General features: G+C 42.4%; 1 protein-coding gene across 1 annotated transcript in view; it reads left to right on the top strand.

Moving 5' to 3' along the window:
- The window catches only part of BCL11B (B-cell CLL/lymphoma 11B (zinc finger protein)), an 82,744-nt gene that overhangs the window by 31,430 nt on the left and 32,585 nt on the right, over positions 1–18,729 (top strand). The window contains exon 3 of the mRNA XM_010024867.1: positions 2,078–2,293. Within this exon, the coding sequence (XP_010023169.1) occupies positions 2,078–2,293 (216 nt within the window). The remainder of the gene's footprint in view (positions 1–2,077; positions 2,294–18,729) is intronic.

Raw genomic sequence — 18,729 nt, 5'->3', positions numbered from 1 at the left:
TTCCCAGAAGGGGTGAGTACCCAGGTAGCCCAACAAAGCCTGTGCTAGCCTAGTTTTTTTTGTAATATTAGGAATGTAAGATACAATTGTTAAGTCATTAGAGGGAATCATTGATACTTTTTGCTTGTTCCAAGAAAAAAACTACCTTGTTATTCAGATATGTTACAGTGGCAGTAGAGTGGTCCAGAGACACATAGAAATCTATGTCTGACATTGGTTTTCAGATGCCTAGCACACAGTCCTGCCCAAAATGCAACATAGGTGCAATCTGAATAGCAGTTATCATTACCTGCTTGTGTAATACTTCCAGGGAGATCAAACAGTTATGAAAGCCAAGCAACTGAGCCCCTAAAATAAAAAAAAAATCCTTCCTCATCCCATGAGCCACATAGATGGCTTCTATTTAAAACCAGTCCTCACAAAAGAGCACAAATTTTATCCTTGATGCTTGAAGCTCAAGTATTTACACAGGGAATTTAGGCTCTTCACTTGTGGTTTTGGCAAAAGCTTCACACAAATGTTTTGCACTGGTGGTCTCTTAGCCATTTAAGATAAACGACAAAATCAAATGCAGTCCTTGCAGACTGGAGCACTGGATGCTGTGCCAAAGATGAAGTATCCTTGTTTGCCTCATGTGTAGCTGTCAGATCAACATGCAGGCCTAGTTTGTGAATCAGGACTCTCGAGGTGGAGAGGCTCCCTTGGAAAATGTTGCTTTTTTAGGGTTGGAGGGAATACGGATAAATATTTCTCCTTGCAGCCACAGTGTAAGCTCCTTCAGAAAAATTTTCTAGAGTTGGAAGGAGTGCAGATAGACATTTCTTCTTTTTGCTATGGTGTTTGCCTGTATGCGCATGGCACACATGCATGCACAGACAGAATTGCCACCATTGCAAAAAAAAACCCCCAGCATTTGCCAGAAGATATCCCCCAAGTAACGCACATATTTTCTGATCTAAATACAGGGGGAAACTGTGGTTTCTGATCTACCACTGTGCAGTAACTGCTGGCAAATGCCAGCTTTTCAATGGCGACCACTCCACTACGTATCTTCATTTAGAAACTGCCCTTGATGAGTAGCTACCCTTTATTTAATAATTAAGTGCCAGACATAGCTTTAAATGAAGGGGGTGGGATTCTTGGTGAATGTAAAGTGATGCTGTTTGCTTGACTTCCCTTTAAACTCTGCTATGTCGTGCCAGCCAAAACTGTGACTCCTACCTGATTCTGTGTGTATGTGTATTTGTTTGTGCATATCTGTATTTGAGCAGGTGTATATTGATATTTAAGACTCATGTCTTAGTTTTTCAAAGCTGTGGAGCTCAGTCTGGACTAATGCCAGGAGCAGGAGAAAACTCCTAAGTACAGCTTATACATGGCAGGTGATTCCTAGAGGGGTTAAAAAGAAATAATATGGTTGGAGGTTACAATATCATCTTTTAGCTACCAGGAACGAGGTTGCTCCCTTCTTCACAGACACAGTAGGGAGGCAGCCTGCATAGTCAGGTCATGCAAAATGCACAACTGTCCGCAGCTCAAGCGGGAAGGCAGCACAGTGGCCTCCAATGCTTTATTCTGGGAGCTCAGCTCCTGGCACCTCGCTGAAGCCATTTGAGCTCAAAGTCACCACATTTTGTCCAGGCTGGTGCATGGAGCCTGCTTCAACAACGGCTCGGCAGAAAGCCTGCCCAGTTTTGTGTCAGCTCAATACGTTAACACAGCCATAAAACAATAATCCCCCTTTTGATTCAGTTCCTGAGCAAGTGCCGATGCTAACGTCCGCTGTCTCTGGCTCTGCTCCATGCCATGGCCAGCCAAACCTCTCCCCACCACTTCCCCCCATTCTGTGCCCCCCACAGCCCCCAGCAGTGGTTTGCAGGTGCCCCAGGTCTCTTCTTGCTCTTCCCCCATCCGGTGTGAGCCTGTCAGCCTCAGCCGGACTCAGAGAGGTGTTCAGACCAAGTGTGTCGTGTGTTAGGCAGCCAGCACCCGCCTCTCCTGTTTCCCCTGATGATGCCTCCTCTGTCCCTTCAAACTTAGATACGACTGACAGTTTTTTCTATTGTTTTTTCTCCAGGGCCGTCCAGGCCTGCAAACCTGCCGGGGGCTCCCATAGCTGCCTCCTCCCACCCTCACACATCCGTGATCACGTCACCTCTCCGCGCACTGGCCTCCCTCCCGCCCTGCCTTAGCCTGCCCTGCTGTGGTGCACGTGCAGTCTCAGTTGGCGGGACTCAGACTGAGATTCAGACTGAGACGTCAGGCACATTTGGATGTCATTGTCAGTTGTCAGGTAATAGAAACGTTTTTTTTGTTGCTATCTGAAGGTCAGTAGTGCTGCCAAGTGATGTCGTCTTTGCTGTGGGAGAGCTGCCTTCGCTGGGTCATGTGGGGAAGGCAGAGAAAATGCCCTAAACCAACCCCCTTCCCTCCCTTCTTCCTCCTCCATCCTGGTGGAGGACGGGGAGTGGGAAAGGGCGTGTGACTCCTTCCATTTCCTCATCCCTCCCTTCCTGCCTGCCCACCTTCAGCTGTCACCAGTGGCCACTGCCGGGCTGTTTGTGCCACGCTGTGAACAAATGTTTGAGACTCCTCACAGAACGTGATACCCCAGTATCAAGATTTCATCTCTCTGGGCTGTTTATTTTAAGCTTAATTGGATAACATTTAACATCTGAGGTTGGTTTGGGTTTTTTTTCTCCTTTTTTTTCCTTCCTTCCTCCCTCCGCAACCATTTGTATTAAAAGCTCTCCTCCGCATCCATGTGCACGCAGGATGTATGTGCTCCATGCCATTTTCTCCCTTGTTTTGAGAAAATGCTCCTTGGTAACTTGCCACGCATCCCTTGCCTCTCCCCTGTCGGCTTTTCTTTTCCTTTATTCCTTTTGGATGCTTGACTTTTGTCACCGCAAGGAGGGGAAAGTGATGTGGAAATGAGGGTGTACCAAGCTAGCCAAAGAGGACACGGACATATTGTCGCCAGACTCCATCATTTCAGACCCAGCAATCTCTTTGAAATCAGTGGGTGTTTCTGAGCATGGCTCAGTTGCAAGATTGGGTCTATGGTGAACTGCGGGCTGGAGAGGTGAAAATGGGGAGGGCTTGAAGGAAAATACAGCTGTGGCAAAATCCACAAGTGTTTATGGAGTCTCACTGTGGTGGGCCAAACCCTGCAGCCCTCATTCATGCTAACATGCATGGAGTTTTAATAGGGAGTTCCCAGAATGATGTTGGATAAATAAGGCGTGAGGACCAGAGGATTTAGAGAGACAGTAACAACTGGCAGGAGTTAAGCCTTTGGGAAATTGCTCCTCATGTCCTCTTGAAGCTGGCAAAACTTTGCTGCACTCAGCTGTTCCTTCCACAGGCAGTGGTACCACATGGCTGCAGTATGCTATATTTCATGATAATGTCCTTGTGCATCTCTCGTTGTAATAGAGCAAGACAAAAGTTTTGCAAGAAATTGAAATTTGCATCTTGGAAACCTTTGTCCTGAAAGATAAATGTTCTCAGAAGGAGGCTGAGAGCACTCTGCAGGATCCTGTTTCGACCCCGGGTGAAGCTCAAGGCATGTGAGGAAGGCTCCTGTGCTGCCTGGAAGAGGCTTATCCTGCACCCAGCCACTTGCGCCAGGGCGCAGGAGTGGGCTTGCAACAATGCATTATGTGGTGTGGTTCAGTCAGTGCATCCATGGGATTTGATTAGATTTCCTAAGCCAAGCTGCCATACCAAATGCGGGGGGGTTGCTGTTTTTAATTAGGCTCTGCTTCATCAGCCTCAGCAGATTGACCAACTGGCCTGAGACAAGCGTAGAGGTGGGCTCTTCCAAAACTGAGTGTTGGATCAGAAAGTAAGATAGCTCCTCTGCCTCCCCAGTTCCTTCTCTGTGTCACCAGTAATCCGGACTGGAGCTGATCTCGTATTTTGCTGTTCTCTGTCTTCACTGACGCAGTATGCGCACAGGTGCTTTTAGTAGGCAGGTAGTTGTAACAGTGAACTGGATGCCCTGGTTCCCTGTTGCTTCTGATGCCAGCAGCTTGTGGGGAGGGAAGCAAGTACAACTAAAAATAGAAAAGGAAGGAAGGAATAACTTATTAAAGAACGTGGGAAGGCCAGGCTTTTGTACTTTGCGTACTTTAAGTTCTCACTGTGGATTTGTGCACTGTGAGTTTTCAGAATTGCCTGTTTGCTGGGAGAGTGATGCCAGCTCTGTGGAGAGAGAGACCTGTTATCATGGCTTCCTGTAATTACTGCTGCAGTCTGCGGCACTTAGAGAATAGGTTATATCAAAGAGCATGCTACATGTTTATGACAGTAGTTGGTCAAGGTCTGCTTGAAAGAAACATTTTCTTCCCTTGAAAAAGGAGATTATATCTACTTAACCCTTTCTTAGCTCCTGTAGTATTCACTGTATATGAGCCTGCGCATGGTTTAAGCTCTGTGGCAAGGGTTATGGGATCTTTCTAGTCCCCAGAAGGTTTTGTGGAAATAAAAGAAAAGCGAGTTCTTTGTGTTGACTAATAATCTGGTGATGATCCCTGCATTGTGCTCTCTTTTTTAATATAGACATTTACAACAGTCACTTGCTACAGCTTTAGAGATCTGCTTGTCTCTCTGACTTGATTAGCCTTTTATGCTGTCAGCCCTGTTCTTGCTTCTGAGGAATTGTTTCCTTCTTTGAACAAAAGCCATCACCAGTTCCCGCCTCTCCTCCTCCTTCATCATATCTTACCTTTCCTGTTTTTCAGCATTCATTTAAGTCAGGACCTGGAGTTTTTCCATGCAGTTCTCAAGCAGGCCGTGACTCTGAAGGCTTGAAGTTGCAGGTACTCCCAAATCTCTGCTAGGCACTCACAAATCAGACCCTCAAGAGTCCCAGCAGTTTTGTCATGGAGAATCTAAACTTCTGGCTGCCAGTGGGATTTGGGGTACACATGTATGAAAACTGCATTTGGAAATCTCCAACCAAGATAAGAACAATTGCCTGGGATGCTGAGTAGCATTCAGTCATGCACAGGGAAAGTTGTGCTGCTTCATCCAGAACTGTTTGCAATTTTTAGAAAGCATGCTGGTGGTAGTTTCTATCACAGTAAATGTTGCTGGGAAGTCCACTTGGGTGTCCAGTGTGTTGCTTGGCCAGTGCTGGTCATGGTACCCTCTATCTTTGTTCAATCCCTTTTTTTCAGGCACCACAGGACGGGAATTTGTGAGTAAAGGTGTATGTTTTTCCATGTGATTTAAAAAAACCAAAACCTACCACTGGAACAATCTCTCTCAGTCTTTTTAGTTGTTTTTTTTTGTTTTTTTTGTTTTTTTTTTTTTGTCTCAGAGGCTTCTGTCTGTTGAATCGGGTTCTCCCGTTTAAATGTTTTTAGTGCCTATTTAATTAGAAGTTGGAATAGAGTCATGAAATTCACAGGGTTGTGTAGCTTGGATCTAAAATATAAATGGGCAGAACATTCATTTTGCTTTACCCCTTGCCAGATTAGGGTGCTTTTTTGAGCCTGCTTTTTATTTCGTTTCAACGAATTGCAACTGCTCAGAGTAACTGTAAAACACACACAGGTTTTTTTGCATAACAGAGGCATGCAAATGATTGTTGAGAGACGTAATTATGTAAAGAAAAGTATATGCCTGTATGCATGCACACATACATCGCAATGCTTTTTGTGGGGCTATTTTTTCACAATACATCTTCATAAGGCTCTTTTTATGATGCTGATTTATTAATATTGTACATTAAGGCTTAAATTGTCAAAGCTGCCTAAGAGATTTGGATGCCCATTTCCCATTAAAGTTAACGAGAAATGAGCTTTGAAAATCTCAGCACAGAAGTGCATGGCACTTTACAGTGTGCTCTCCAAAGAAAGAAGTCCCTGCCCTGAAGATACGACAGTGCAAAAGCCCCCCAAATGGAATTCTAATCAGCATAAGACAAAGGAGATTGTAATGGCACAGATAATAATTTATCCGCTATGCCTGCATTCAGATATATGCCTGATCCAAAATCTTTGGACCTGGGCCCATGAGTGAGGGTTTTATACACCTTTGTAAAGATAATTAAATCTGTCCAATACACATATATTCAGCTAACCAGTGAAACTGCTTCCTTCCCATGTGTAGGTTGATGGAAGGAGGTGGAAAGCAATTATGATACTTAGTTGCATATATAAAAACAGCAAGTGGACATGGACAGCAGTGATTAATGGTCAGGGCTGTGAAGTTTAAGGTCTAAAATAGAGGAAGGCAGGGGGCCATAGCACAGAAGAGAGGAATAAGCTCCTGTTATTTCAAGGAATCGACTGTGTTAGTCATTAGGACATTTTGAAAATCACACAGTCATCTCGTAAAGTTAATATCAATCTACTTGGCTACTGAAATTCTACTTACAGCATCATTTAACAAGTCTGGTGCTTTCTCAACAAATGTTAAAGTGACAGTAAAGATAAAAGAAGTATCTGTATGTAAATAATAGGTTTAAAAAGAATACTTTTCCCTCCTTCAATTATATCACTGTATTCATTTTGTGTTGGTTTTAAACTGGAGTCAGGCAATAAGAAGAGCTAGATTAGACCACCCTGCTGTAAAAAGCTTCATGCAGTTAATACAGTCTGTCTAGAAAGCGGTATTATTTAAAAAACTTTTATGTTAATGATATGGTATGCACTCAGCACATTTCTTGCTAGAACAAGAAGCAAGCTTTTGTTCACTCCAGACTGGGTTTTATTAACACAGGATGATCAATGGAAAACAAAACAGTAATCAGAGTGGAGAATGCAAACTCATCCAGCAAAACCCTTCAACTCATCAAGTCGCAGGATGATGGCTGATACTCTACTTTTCATACTTTGTTGAGTGGAATCTCAAAAAAAAAAAAAAAAAAAAAAAAGAGTCCACTAACACTTGATTTCTGATCAGCACTAGGTGCTTTTCTGGGAGCTCAGAGAGGAACTGGGTATATGTGTCTGAAGGCAGACACAGACCTATGGTTTCTCTGAGACCCTTTGTAAATGTATCTTTTCATCTTGCTGCATAAAGAAGAGGTTTGCATAAAGTACTGGCTAACATTCAGGAGACATGGCCCTATTAGTCATGGTTACATGTATTTATTTATTTTAGCGAAATAGTTAGTGCGTGCTACAGTAGAATTGACTTTGTAGACAGTACTTACAGAGTGCAGGGATGTGTGAGAGATGTATATGCTACAAACGGTAATGCATCAGCCTGAGTGTATGCATCCATCTTTTCATCTGTCTATCAATCTATGTGTTCATCCATCTATCCAAGTATTAAAATCATATGTGACCTGTCCGTCTATGCAGCTCTCTGTCTCACCAGATATTAAAATCAGATCCAAACTCAAAATAGATGGATCTAATCACAAACTGATTTTTTGACTGAATGGTGTGTTTGTTAAGAGACAGCGAAGAGAACCTAAGACAGCAAAGAAACAACTAAAATTAGGGTGCTGCATGAGGCAGTGACATTGGCAATTTGAGCATGGCTGAGGCTTTGTTCTAGACAGATGCCCGATCAGTATAATTTTGTAAGTCCTAATTATGTCAAGTTAAGAACCAGCAGGAGCAATAGTGATATTTAAAGGTGCTTTAAAGTGGATGCCTGCCATTTCTAGGCATCCCAGGAAAAAAGAAAAGTCCCTAATTGCAATATTACTGGGTAGAACTGAATCTGGTAGTGTTGGGACAAAAGGATTTAAGGCAACGTTGCCTGCAGTAAAGACAATGGCTTCAACATTGAGAGAGTTAACTCAATCGCATACCACTATGCTGAGCCCGAGAGTCTGAACTCTTCAAACGCTCCAAATGGAGAGCTAAATCAAAGAATCCTGTTTCAAATCCATCCAAGATGTTGCTGTTTTTCTCCTCTGACAGGAGAAGCATTTGGAAGTGCAGTTTCTTTCTTTTTTTATAGCTGTCTTAAAAAGGAGTTTGGATGTTTAGCACAGCTGGTGCTCATTACATTATGCACTATCAATAAAATAGCATGTGTAATTAATTTTTAATGCAGTGCTGTATGCAGCGCTTTAAAGCAGTTACTGTATGGGGAGAGCTGACACCGGTCACTGACATCAGAAATATTGAAATAGAGGGCTAGATTTTGCATTTTTAAAGGGGGTGTGTGTGAGTGGGGGAAGGGTACTTCCCAGCCAGCAATTCTCTGGCCACAATCAAATTTTAAAATATAGGAACAAGATGGATGAAGGTGATTTTATAATTTGCTTATTGGAATGAACAAATTTATTTCCTATTAGAGTTTGCTGAGCGATGGCTGAGTTAGGAATAGGTGACTTCAGAGTATAGGTAAGCACATAGGGACTACACAGCAACTGATCCATCTTCGTTAAAGCACAAACAGACTTTGGTGGTATCAGGTGGGAGATGAGGCAAAAGGGGAGGTCATGGGAAAGCAAGGGAAGGACATTTCTACATTTCTGTTCTATCTCACTGAGGTTTTTCTTTTTTTTTTTTTTTTTGGCTTTGTTTTTTACAGAAATCCTTTCCTGTGCCTTGTTGCCATTACTAAGACCTCTCTTTTTACCCCCTTGATTTATTAGATATTAGGGAGTATCAGTAGTTTGGAAAGGAGAGAGTAGCTTGGTTAAAAAATGCACCACTGATAGTAAGGTGCCTGCTGCTTTGACAGAAGACCCAAACAATTACAGGGTCTTCCTTTGGTGTTTGTGCAGTACTTTCCAGAAGACACCAGCATAAATAAAGACTGCCTTAATGGGGTGCAACAGGCAAGGTATGGGCACTACCATGGCTTTGGGCAACCATTTTGTCCAGAAATACCTTGGCTGTTTGAAGGAGGAGCAGACCTCTTCTTGGAGTTGTAGCATGGTGAGTGTTCATAATCAGCAAAGAGACAGGAACGGCTTTCATGTTTGTGCAGCAGAGTAACCATCAGGGATGGTTTGTAGGACAGGACCAGCCTCTGTCTGCTGCCACCTCCTTCCCACCCTTTTCAGGGAGTTGAATGATTCTTGGTGAACACTTCCTAAAAAGAGAAGAAATCAAATGCAGGAAGAGAAGGAAGGAAGCAATCACCTACAAAACAACAAAATTAGGGGTAGTGTTTGTCAGGTGCCTTGCCTTTTAGTTGGGCAACCCACCAGCTAAGAGCCAATTTTTTTTTAATACACATGCACGAGGCATAAATGTTTGCAATTATTCTTTCTTTCTCTCAGTAAATTGCCATTCATTTGTACATAGCATATGCTAAACAGTTCACTTGTACAGCCTCACCTGGCGTATTCAAGATGGAGTTTTCTCCTGCCCCCTCAGCAGTAGCTTTTTGTCATCACTTTTCTTCTTGCTTTCTAACAGATATGTGCGGATGTGTTTGTGTGTCTGAGCCAGGAAGTGAATTGGGCTGTTCAGCTTGTGAGAACAGAGATAAATCTCTTGTGTACAAATATAAAGCTCAGCATCAAAGGAAGTAGAGCAAGCCATGGTATATGGTGTAGGTAGTTGTGATGAGAACCACACTTCGTTCACAAGCCAGAGTGGGAAAAGTGGAGGCAACAGTGAGGCATTGTACATTTTATTTTATCTAGAGGAACTGGATCACATATTCCTGAGGTGGTTCAGGTTTAGGCCGGAGAGCTGCAAAAAAATTACCCTGTGTCCCTCCAGAGCTGCCTAATTTAGAGGACTGGGGTTCTTTTTTCTTTGCTGAGTTCTTTATAAAAATAGATAAAAGGAAGAGTTCTGTGCTCAGATGGGATGCTTTATGTTCGGAACGGGATTTGAGTCAAAGAAGCCATGCTGATGCGCCTTGCGTGTGTCCCACTGGGCTCCTGTGTGCTGCATGTTGGTCCTTCTTTCTGCTGAGCAGTAAACAGCTGAGCAACTGTTAGCAACATACGTTTTTATGCTGTTTGCTTTCTTTTGGACAGGCTTTTCCCAAGCATTTTGCAGTGTGTACAGAAATCTGGTAGGCTAGAGTATGGTACGTGCCTTTGCTATCTTTATTTCCCTCCTGGTTTTGTCTTAAACCACTTCTATGTGTCCCTGTTCCAGCTAATGCAACCTGCGTTAGCACAAGCTGGGGAAGCCAGGTTCAATGAGTCAGTAAAACATGGAAGAAAGCAGGAAAAAATCCCACATAGCGAAGGCTTACATTTTTCATGAATTCAGCTGTAAGAGTCAGAGGTCCTGGGACTTCTGGAATGAGGTTAATGCAAGGCGGTCGGAGACACAGGCACTGGAATCAAGCCATGAAATGGTGTTTTCCAAATTATTGTCTTTGCTATTAACATAAAGAATCTCTGGTTAGAGAAAGGCCAGTTTGCACAGCATAGCTGCAGCTTTTATGCTTGTTTAAATGTCACTTGGCTATTTGGAGCCAACTGTAAATGTATTATTTTCAGTACATCCCCTGGCAATGTGAGGGGAGCATCCTCTCCTTTCCGTGTGTCAGACTGTCTCCTTGCATGTCCTTCATGTGAGACCCAGATCTAAACCTGATCTTTACATCTCCTCCATGGCTGCGTGACAAGCATGATGCTTCCAGAGTGTGCTGTACCATGCCAGCAGTCCACTGAGGGATGGATTAGGGACCGCCTAGGGATGCTTAGCTGAGCATCTTTCTACGAGGTATTTTCTGACTTCAGTGGTGTTGTACTGTTATGCCAGTTGTGAACATCGTCTATGGAATTCAGGAATATACAGAGATTTATGTAAGAATCAGATGCATACCATTTAAAAATGTCCATTGGGATGGAACACAAAAATTCGTGGAAGCTTGTAAGACCTCATCATAGCACTAGCACCCTTTGCCTGCGGGTGAACTTTTTTTTAGTTTGCATCTTCTAACAGATATTTGGGTTATTTTTTCCTCCTCTCTGTTTGAACAGGGAGAGAGAAAGTTCATTTATTATGGCACAGACAGGCTTATCACACAAACTCTATCCAAAAATTAGGTCTGAGTGTTTACGGATTGATTAATCCAAATCCTCTATAAAAATGCGCGAACTGTTGATTAAACTGGGAATAGGATCATTGTGGTTTTGCCTACAGTGAGGACAGAATTAGTGAGCAACTTTATCTTTCTGCAAAACCTTATAAAATATAATAATAAAAGATATTCTTTATTCTTGTCTGGTTTCTCTTTATACTGACCATGCCTCCAATGTAAATTTTAGATAGCACCTTAAAAGCTCTGTAGACTACTGAAGCCAAATACTTCGCAATCATTATCAATACATACATAGAATAGTTGTAAAATAATCCTGTGAAATTGCTGTAAAGTCCCTGCTAATTTCCTTCGTACTTTCTCTGCACGTTCTCCACGAGGAGTGGTGTGAAAGCTGCAGTGGTGCTAGCTCCTGCCTCCGCCACTACTGTCAATGTTCATTAGTGCAGTTGAGCACACTCATAAATGTCTGAGCTGTTCCCATATTTAGAGCTCTCTAGCCAACAAATCTTCCCTTTTTGACTAAAAACCCAGCGGTCAGGGTTTGAGGTGGGTGCTTGAGGTATAATTTTAATTCTGTGTCCTGGTATCATCCAGAACTGTAAGGAAGAGTGTGTGGGAGACAGCACCATCACTGCCTTAAATAATTTGCTCCTTGCCCTTTCCTGTTGAGTTTGCCAGGCCATGTTTTGTGATTATAAGCTGAGATTTCTTAAATTTGTTTTCTCCTTAATAGGTAAAGATGAGTGAATGCTGTTTCTCACTTTCTCCTCACTCTTTCTTCACAGATGTCTTTGCTCTCTGGGGCCAGCTGGGACTACTGGGGAGGTATTACCCATGGGATTTCTTTGCCCCAGGCTTAGATTTGCCCCTCTGCATGGCAGCACAGGACTGGATTGCATATAGTTCCTTCTCAGCAAGTCCCAGTGAGTCACCATCCTGCTTGTTAGGCTGTCTGATGGGAAAAGGCTGCTCTGCCTGTGGCCGCCCCAGCCACAGAGCTTCTCCCCATCTGCACCTTTCCCTTCCCCTGCCCCGCCCCAGACATTCATACTTCTTTCTTTTTTTAATATATCATTTAAATTTTGCCATCAGGTAGGTCCGTCATTCATTGCTGTCACTGCCAGTGGTCCCTGAAGTAACAATTACAACATTCTTTCCTGAAAATCAAGTCCAAAGTGAATTTGCTGGTTTTTGTGTGTTTAGATTTTGTTTTTTCTTTAACTTCACATTTTTTTAAGTGGAAATGACTGCTGAAAGTAAACACAGCTTGCAATGGACAGACTTACTGGGCCAGCATGAATTTCCTTAATAAGCTGGGGTATGCGTGTGCGCGCGCGCGTGTGTTTTTCCCCCCTTAAACCTTGCAATAAGGGTGCTGTCTCTTTAAATCCTAACTCAAACTTTACTGGCGATTTTACAGAGCCTGGTTTCATTTATAGTGGAGCCAGACTTGCTGTGTGAGAGCCGTCCGCATGCTGGAATTAGTCTTAAGCTCGCTTCTGTGGCGTTGCCAAATTCCATGTTTGTGTTTTATTTAGAATTCTTTTCACGGCCAGTCGAATCTGTTCAGGCACACATAGGCAGTGTTGCGCCCCATGGAGAAAATAAGCAAGTTTGCGTTTTCTTTGGCATAGGCCATGGCCACAAAAGACTGCGGTCTAAAAAAACATTTTTTAAAAGCTATTTTAACCCATAACAGATGTATAAAGTAGGCACACGCATGCCAGCTTCCTTAGTTTTAATTAAAAAATAATTACAGCTTTAATGGGATGCTAGTGACAAATTTGGATGAATGGTGGGTGACATTATCTCAAGGCTTGCTTCAACTTATAAATTAGTACATTTCTCTTGGCCAGTGGTACAGATGAAATTAAACGAATGAGCAGATTAATATTTCTTAAAGTTACATTGAACCAAATGAAAAATCAAATCAAATAACCCAAGGCCCCTTCCTCCCTCTCTTGCTCAGATTCCTGTTTGCATGAGATCACAGAACATGCAGGAAAGGTTATTTTCCCTGGCTGATAAACGATCTGACTAACGATAAACTGAGTTTAGGTTTGCAAGGTACCTGTCCCTTTTGTAATTTCACATTGGTAGCCACATTGCCAAATTATTGTGATTAATGTCAGCAGGCGCTTCTATTTATAACCACATCTGACTAGCTAACACAGTACCTCCAAGCCGGGAAGTCTTAAATATAAAACAATCCCTACATGCTGCATGTTGCAATGGTTCTCTCTCTACACCTCGGCTAACTGCCTGCCTTTTGGGCTGCAATGCCGCTGTGATTCTTCACATCTTTAAGCTATTTTCAATTTGGGGCTTTTAAGGCTCACCAGAACTGGGTTAGAAGCACAGGCTTGCACAGGTAACAATAGTTTATATTTATGAAGAAATAAACAAAGGAGTAATAAACATGTAATGAGCTAACCCCAGATAGTATCTTTGCTGTTATTATGGTCAGGTGTACGCAGAGCTGGAGAGGTGAGAGGGAAGGATCATCATGGGAGGCTTGTGGATATTGAAGGAGGAGGAGATGTCTGATGGAGTCACTGGAAAAAGTGTCTACCCGCTTTCCATGCAAGCCTCCATCCCGCTTACGGGCACCCTAAATAGGTGCTGAGAGGAGACGTGATAAAGCAGCACAGTTTTGCAGGGTGTGCAGCAGAACCACATTTCCTCTGGACTTGCTCATCCCACCTGGGTGCTTTCAGCAGCACAGGCAGCCCAGTGAGGGATGGGGCTTTCTGGATGGGAGCAGATGATGGCTTCATGATCTATGGCACAGGTAGATGAGCATAATTTTTTTTGACATTCTCAGATGGCATTCTTTCATGAAACTTTTCATCTGCTTAACATTTAGCTCTTCCTACAAAAAAACCCCTGAAATGTTGCGGATACATGTAATATAAATGATGAGAGCTCTTCTTCACTCAGGCATTGCCAGTTTTCTGTAACAAAGATATTACATTGTTTCATCATTAAAATATAAAAGCATATTTTGGAAAAAGCAGTTGAAGAAAGATAGAGTATCAGGTGTTTGGTGGGTAGCTGCTCACCTTCCCCTAGACCAGTCCAGATTTGTCTTGTGGTCATCTACAGATGTTTTGCTACTAATTTCCAGGCAAATGTGGTAGAATGCCCCACCTTGGTTGCTGAAAGCTGTCTGCCATGTTAGGTCGGAGAAACCCAGCAAGAGGAAGCTGCTTGGTTTGTGCCAGTCTGGGGAACGTGAGCTCCTCAGGGGGGTCAGTTTGATCGCTCCAGGAGAGCAATGTCTCTCCTTGGTGTGCAGGATGTCCATTGCCTGAAGCTGAACCAAACCAGACTCTCCAAAGATACAATTCTTAAGCTTTCTTTAACTGCAACAAAAGAGAGGGAGATTTTCCTTTGTTGATTGAATGAGGATTTCTGTGGTAACATTTTCCTGAGCTTGAATTCTTCATGAGTGAAAATGAAGTTCCAACATTAAAAACATGAGTCACGCAGTGCAGATGAGAGTCATTTTTGCATTCCTGGAATTTTTGGAAGGAAAACATTACATTCACAATAATCCTTTCAATTATACCTTATTGCTAAAATAATCCATGAGACATTCTGCAGGAGAGCCCTCTGCTATTTGGTTACAGTTGAGGCTTTGAAAATAGCACCTGAAAGCTTTCAGACTCCTGTGTGTCAGTATCTTAATTTTCTTTTTATGTTGCTGCACACAGGATGGTCTGGTGTCTTTTTTATTTACTCCTTAGGATTTTTTTGTTTAATAAATAAGGCTAATATGATTTGTTCTGATCTGTCTCAAGTATCTGATTGCTGCTGTAGAGAATGATTAATGTCCAGCTGAAAGGATTCCACATCTATAAATGAGAACTGAAAGCAGATGTTAGTTTGATGAACGTGTGCTGCCCATTCCTTGTTTGCACTGGCTCGGAGAGCAGGCTGCCGAGGTATTGCTATCTATCAAAAAAGAGATGTTAGATGCCAAATACAGTTCAGAGTCACACACCCATCATAAGCTGAGTGAACAGTTAAATAATGTAGTTTTTTCTTTGCTTGTGAAATATCTATACACAAGACAGTGTTATCCTCAAGTTGTCAGAAGAACTTGACAAACTTCAGTTCGGGAGAATGCACTGTGAATTGATTACAACCAGGACTTTATCTCTCAGGTTTTAGTCAGGGGGTAGTGTTGGTATGTTGTCTGAGGGCAGGTAAGTTCAGTTTCCAGTGCTGTTGCATGTGCAGTGCTGATTCTGCAGTTAATTCAACCCATAGGGAAAAAAAAAATGAAGCTGATTAACTGTTCTCTTTTCTATCTGTTGACTGGCTAGGTGCTCAAGCATTTCTGGGAAGTCGGGCCAATTGCTTTTCAGAGTTTGCTAGCCTGAGTTCATGCAGATCTGTGGAGAGCAGACAGTAAAAGGAGAGAAAGACTGACTTGCCTGGGCACAAGATCAGATTTTGTAGTGTCCAGCCAACTTTGACACATACCTGTACACAGTAAGTGTAACAACTTCTTAGATAACAGCAGGTTCAAACAGTATCTTTTTGCGTGGGCTCTCCAGTTTAGTAATCATGATGCTTTACAGTCCTTTCACAAGCAGTGCTCTCTTGGCCTTTGTGGTTCACCTCCCTGGACAGTGTGTAACAGCAGGCTAGCAGCCAGTGCGTGCCAGAGCGGAGGAGGAGAAATTTTGGCCAAGGGCAGTCATTTCTAATAATGGCAGTAGGATTGTCAGTTTTTCCAAAAACCTGAGAGTGCTTGCTTTTCTGTACTTTTAAAATGTTCACCAGGATTACTGTGAACAAAATAGAAAAAATCGTTAGCTTAACAGATTTAGTCACTTTTGTTTTTTGGGGTTTTTTTGTTTTTTTTTTTTTTCTGTGAAATAGTCTTTGCATTTTTATTTTTTGTTAAATCACTACTCAGGTAATGTCTATGACTAGACCACTATTTAACAGATGGACAGATGCAGATGTAAAGACCAGCACAAATCTTTCTTGCTGTCCTTAAATCAGGCTGACTTGGGATGTGTATATGGCAAGAGGAGAAGGAAAGAAAGAGAGCAGGGGAGGATAAAAGGGACAGAGAAAGAACTTGGAGTCGTGGAGAAGGATAGGTACTGGCATCCCAGAGCTCTGACTGTGGCAGCTTCTGTACTGTAGTCATGTAAAAATTACAGCAAAGAAGAATACTTCCAGTGAGACCTTCTATCCTCTGACACCTGAACAGGACTCTACATACAGCAGGCAGGTGAGACAGAGGAGAGACTGGTTTTACATTCAGCTTTTCCATTTGGGATGTAACTATAACAGTATTAATTTGGATGTAATTATTTCTTAATATTGTTGGATTTTGTTTCACAGTACTGAACTGAGCAGTGAAACTTTTTCAGTTAGGTTAACTATTCTTTACTGGGGTAAACCTTGGAGTTTTAGATTGTTTCTGATGACTTTTCCTGACCTGTATCTAGCTGAATGTGCTATAATGTCAACAGTTCCCAACTGATACCTCACAAAGTGACTGGAAATCTCAAAGTGGCCTAAAGTAAAATAAATGGTAGCTCACTCCCTAGCAGGTCACACTTTCAAGTTATTAAAAAACAAAGCCTTCTTTTTGTTTTCCTTTACTTCTTTTCTTAGAGAAGTCGCCTTTACTTGCTCTCTTTTCATAGAGAGAGAAAATGTAATTAATGCAAGTACGACTATCCTAAATTAAGCTGGTGAGATACTCAATGTGGCTGATATCAGTACTGGTCAGTCTGTAGCACATGGCAAACTTAATTTCTGTGGAGGATAGACAGGACTGAAGTCAAGAGATGGGGCACAGCTTACAGTGCAGTCAGCAAAATGTGTTGGAGTTTCTTTTGGTGCAGTCTCCCGGCTGCTTGCTCCTACAACCTTACATTAGATAGGAGGAGATGTCCTTGAGCAAATCTGTAAAGAAAGCTATCCTTTGTAACATGGTGGCTTTCCTCATTGCAATGGACTCAGCCTGCTGAATGAGCTGCAAATGCGTAATTTTTGCAGGACAGAACTTGTCTGAAGTATTTTTATTGTTTCTGGAAGTGGTCACCAGAGCAAACACACATGTGCTATAAGTCAATATTGGTTTGCTCTGGCCGCTTCTTAGCAGGTTTTCCTATGACTAAAGGTGTGCCTGGCCCTGAGCAAATTGTGGAACTCCCTTGTGTTGGCAGTGGGAAGGTGTAAAGTGGTTGGGAACTTCTTGTGGAATACATAGCCCAGTGCACATCAGAGGCTCAGCATCTTTGCTCTGCGCGGGCAGATACTTTGTTTGCCTCACACAACTGAGGGCATGGCTGTAAGTTTTAATCATGTGTCTAAAATCAAAGCAGAATACAGCACAGGGAGCATTCCTTGGAGAAGGCAGCCCTAGGAGACCAACAACAGGCTGTCTTTACAGGTGGAAGAAATGAAAGCATTCCTGTCCAGGAGTCCCCAGTGATATCAGTGTAAGGACACCGTATCTGGCTAAAAAAGGAAAATCCATGTTGAAAAATAGCCTGTGAAAAATAGAACTTGCTCTATGCTTTCATTGCTATATAGTGAAAAGTATTGATAAGACAAAGAGATTCTTGTATTGGATGTCCTATTTCCTACAGTTTGGAAACTCTAAATGCAAGCCTCCATTGAAATTTCCCTGTGATCTTGGAAAAGTCCCATAATTTCTCCATGGAAAGTCTTCCATCAATTCAGTAAGGAATTCCAACTCTTCATTCTCTGATGAGAGTGTTATCAGGATAAACTTGAAGGTTTCTGAGGTGCTCAGATAGATAGTAAAATAATAAAATGTCACAGAAACATATAAAATGAGAATTGTTGAGGCTTTTTTTTTTTTTTTTGAGGAATTGCTCATCCTGGGATTTATTGGATGTGATGGAAAGGAGACTGAGGCCACTGATAGTGAGTGATGTTTGTCCAGCTGTTACTGTGTTTAAAATAGTCACAAGTGTATAAGAGGTACTGCTGTTACTCCTCTCTGTGAACGGTGGATCAAATTGTGCTCTCAGGTACAGCAGCTCAAGACCATTGCAAATTAAGCCACTGGAAATCAATGGAGTTGCACATTTGTAACTGAGATCAGAATTTGGCTTGGCCTTGTGTGGTGCTCTGTGTGTTAATTCTTGCATCTAAACCTGGAAGAAATGGCTTTTTTATTACAGCAGTGCTTGAAGAGACCCCAGGAAAGTAAGGTGTAAATATTAGAGGCTGCCAACAGCTAGTGGCAGTTTCAGCCTAATAAACTGGAAGTAAATAACTTGGTGATTAGCTGGAATTGGCAGGCCACTTAAACACAGCGCTGACTGGGTACGTGGTTTTCCCTGTTCACACCTTAATACTATAAAACAGTACAGATAGATGCCTGGAAGATATATGAGCCTCAGCAGAACTTGTTCTGAATCTACCTTGACACATCTATTTGTGAATAATCTCAATGATAATAACAACAACTGTAAGTACTTAGTTAGAACCTTTCATTTCAAGAAGCCCAGAGCACTTCTAATTTGAAAAGTGAGCAAACAACAAAGAAAAAAATTCGAGGCATTACAGCAAGGATAGGTTTGCAGCTCAAATGCTGAACTGGGAAGCCATTGGGGTTTCTTGCTGCTGCCCCCTCCCTTTCAGACCCCTCCCCCACAGTCCCTCTGTGAACTTGGTAGCTCCCTTTCCCCCCAGTGCATCTCTGTAGTAAGGCCTTGTGAGGCTTAATCTCAGGCAAGCAGGTATGTGGATAAAGCAAGCAGTGCAAGAATCTAAACAGAA

Source organism: Nestor notabilis, unplaced genomic scaffold (assembly GCF_000696875.1).
Source record: "Nestor notabilis isolate BGI_N333 unplaced genomic scaffold, ASM69687v1 scaffold11782, whole genome shotgun sequence".
In the NCBI taxonomy this organism is placed as follows: Eukaryota; Metazoa; Chordata; class Aves; order Psittaciformes; family Psittacidae; genus Nestor; species Nestor notabilis.
This window is presented reverse-complemented; position numbering and strand designations above follow the sequence as displayed.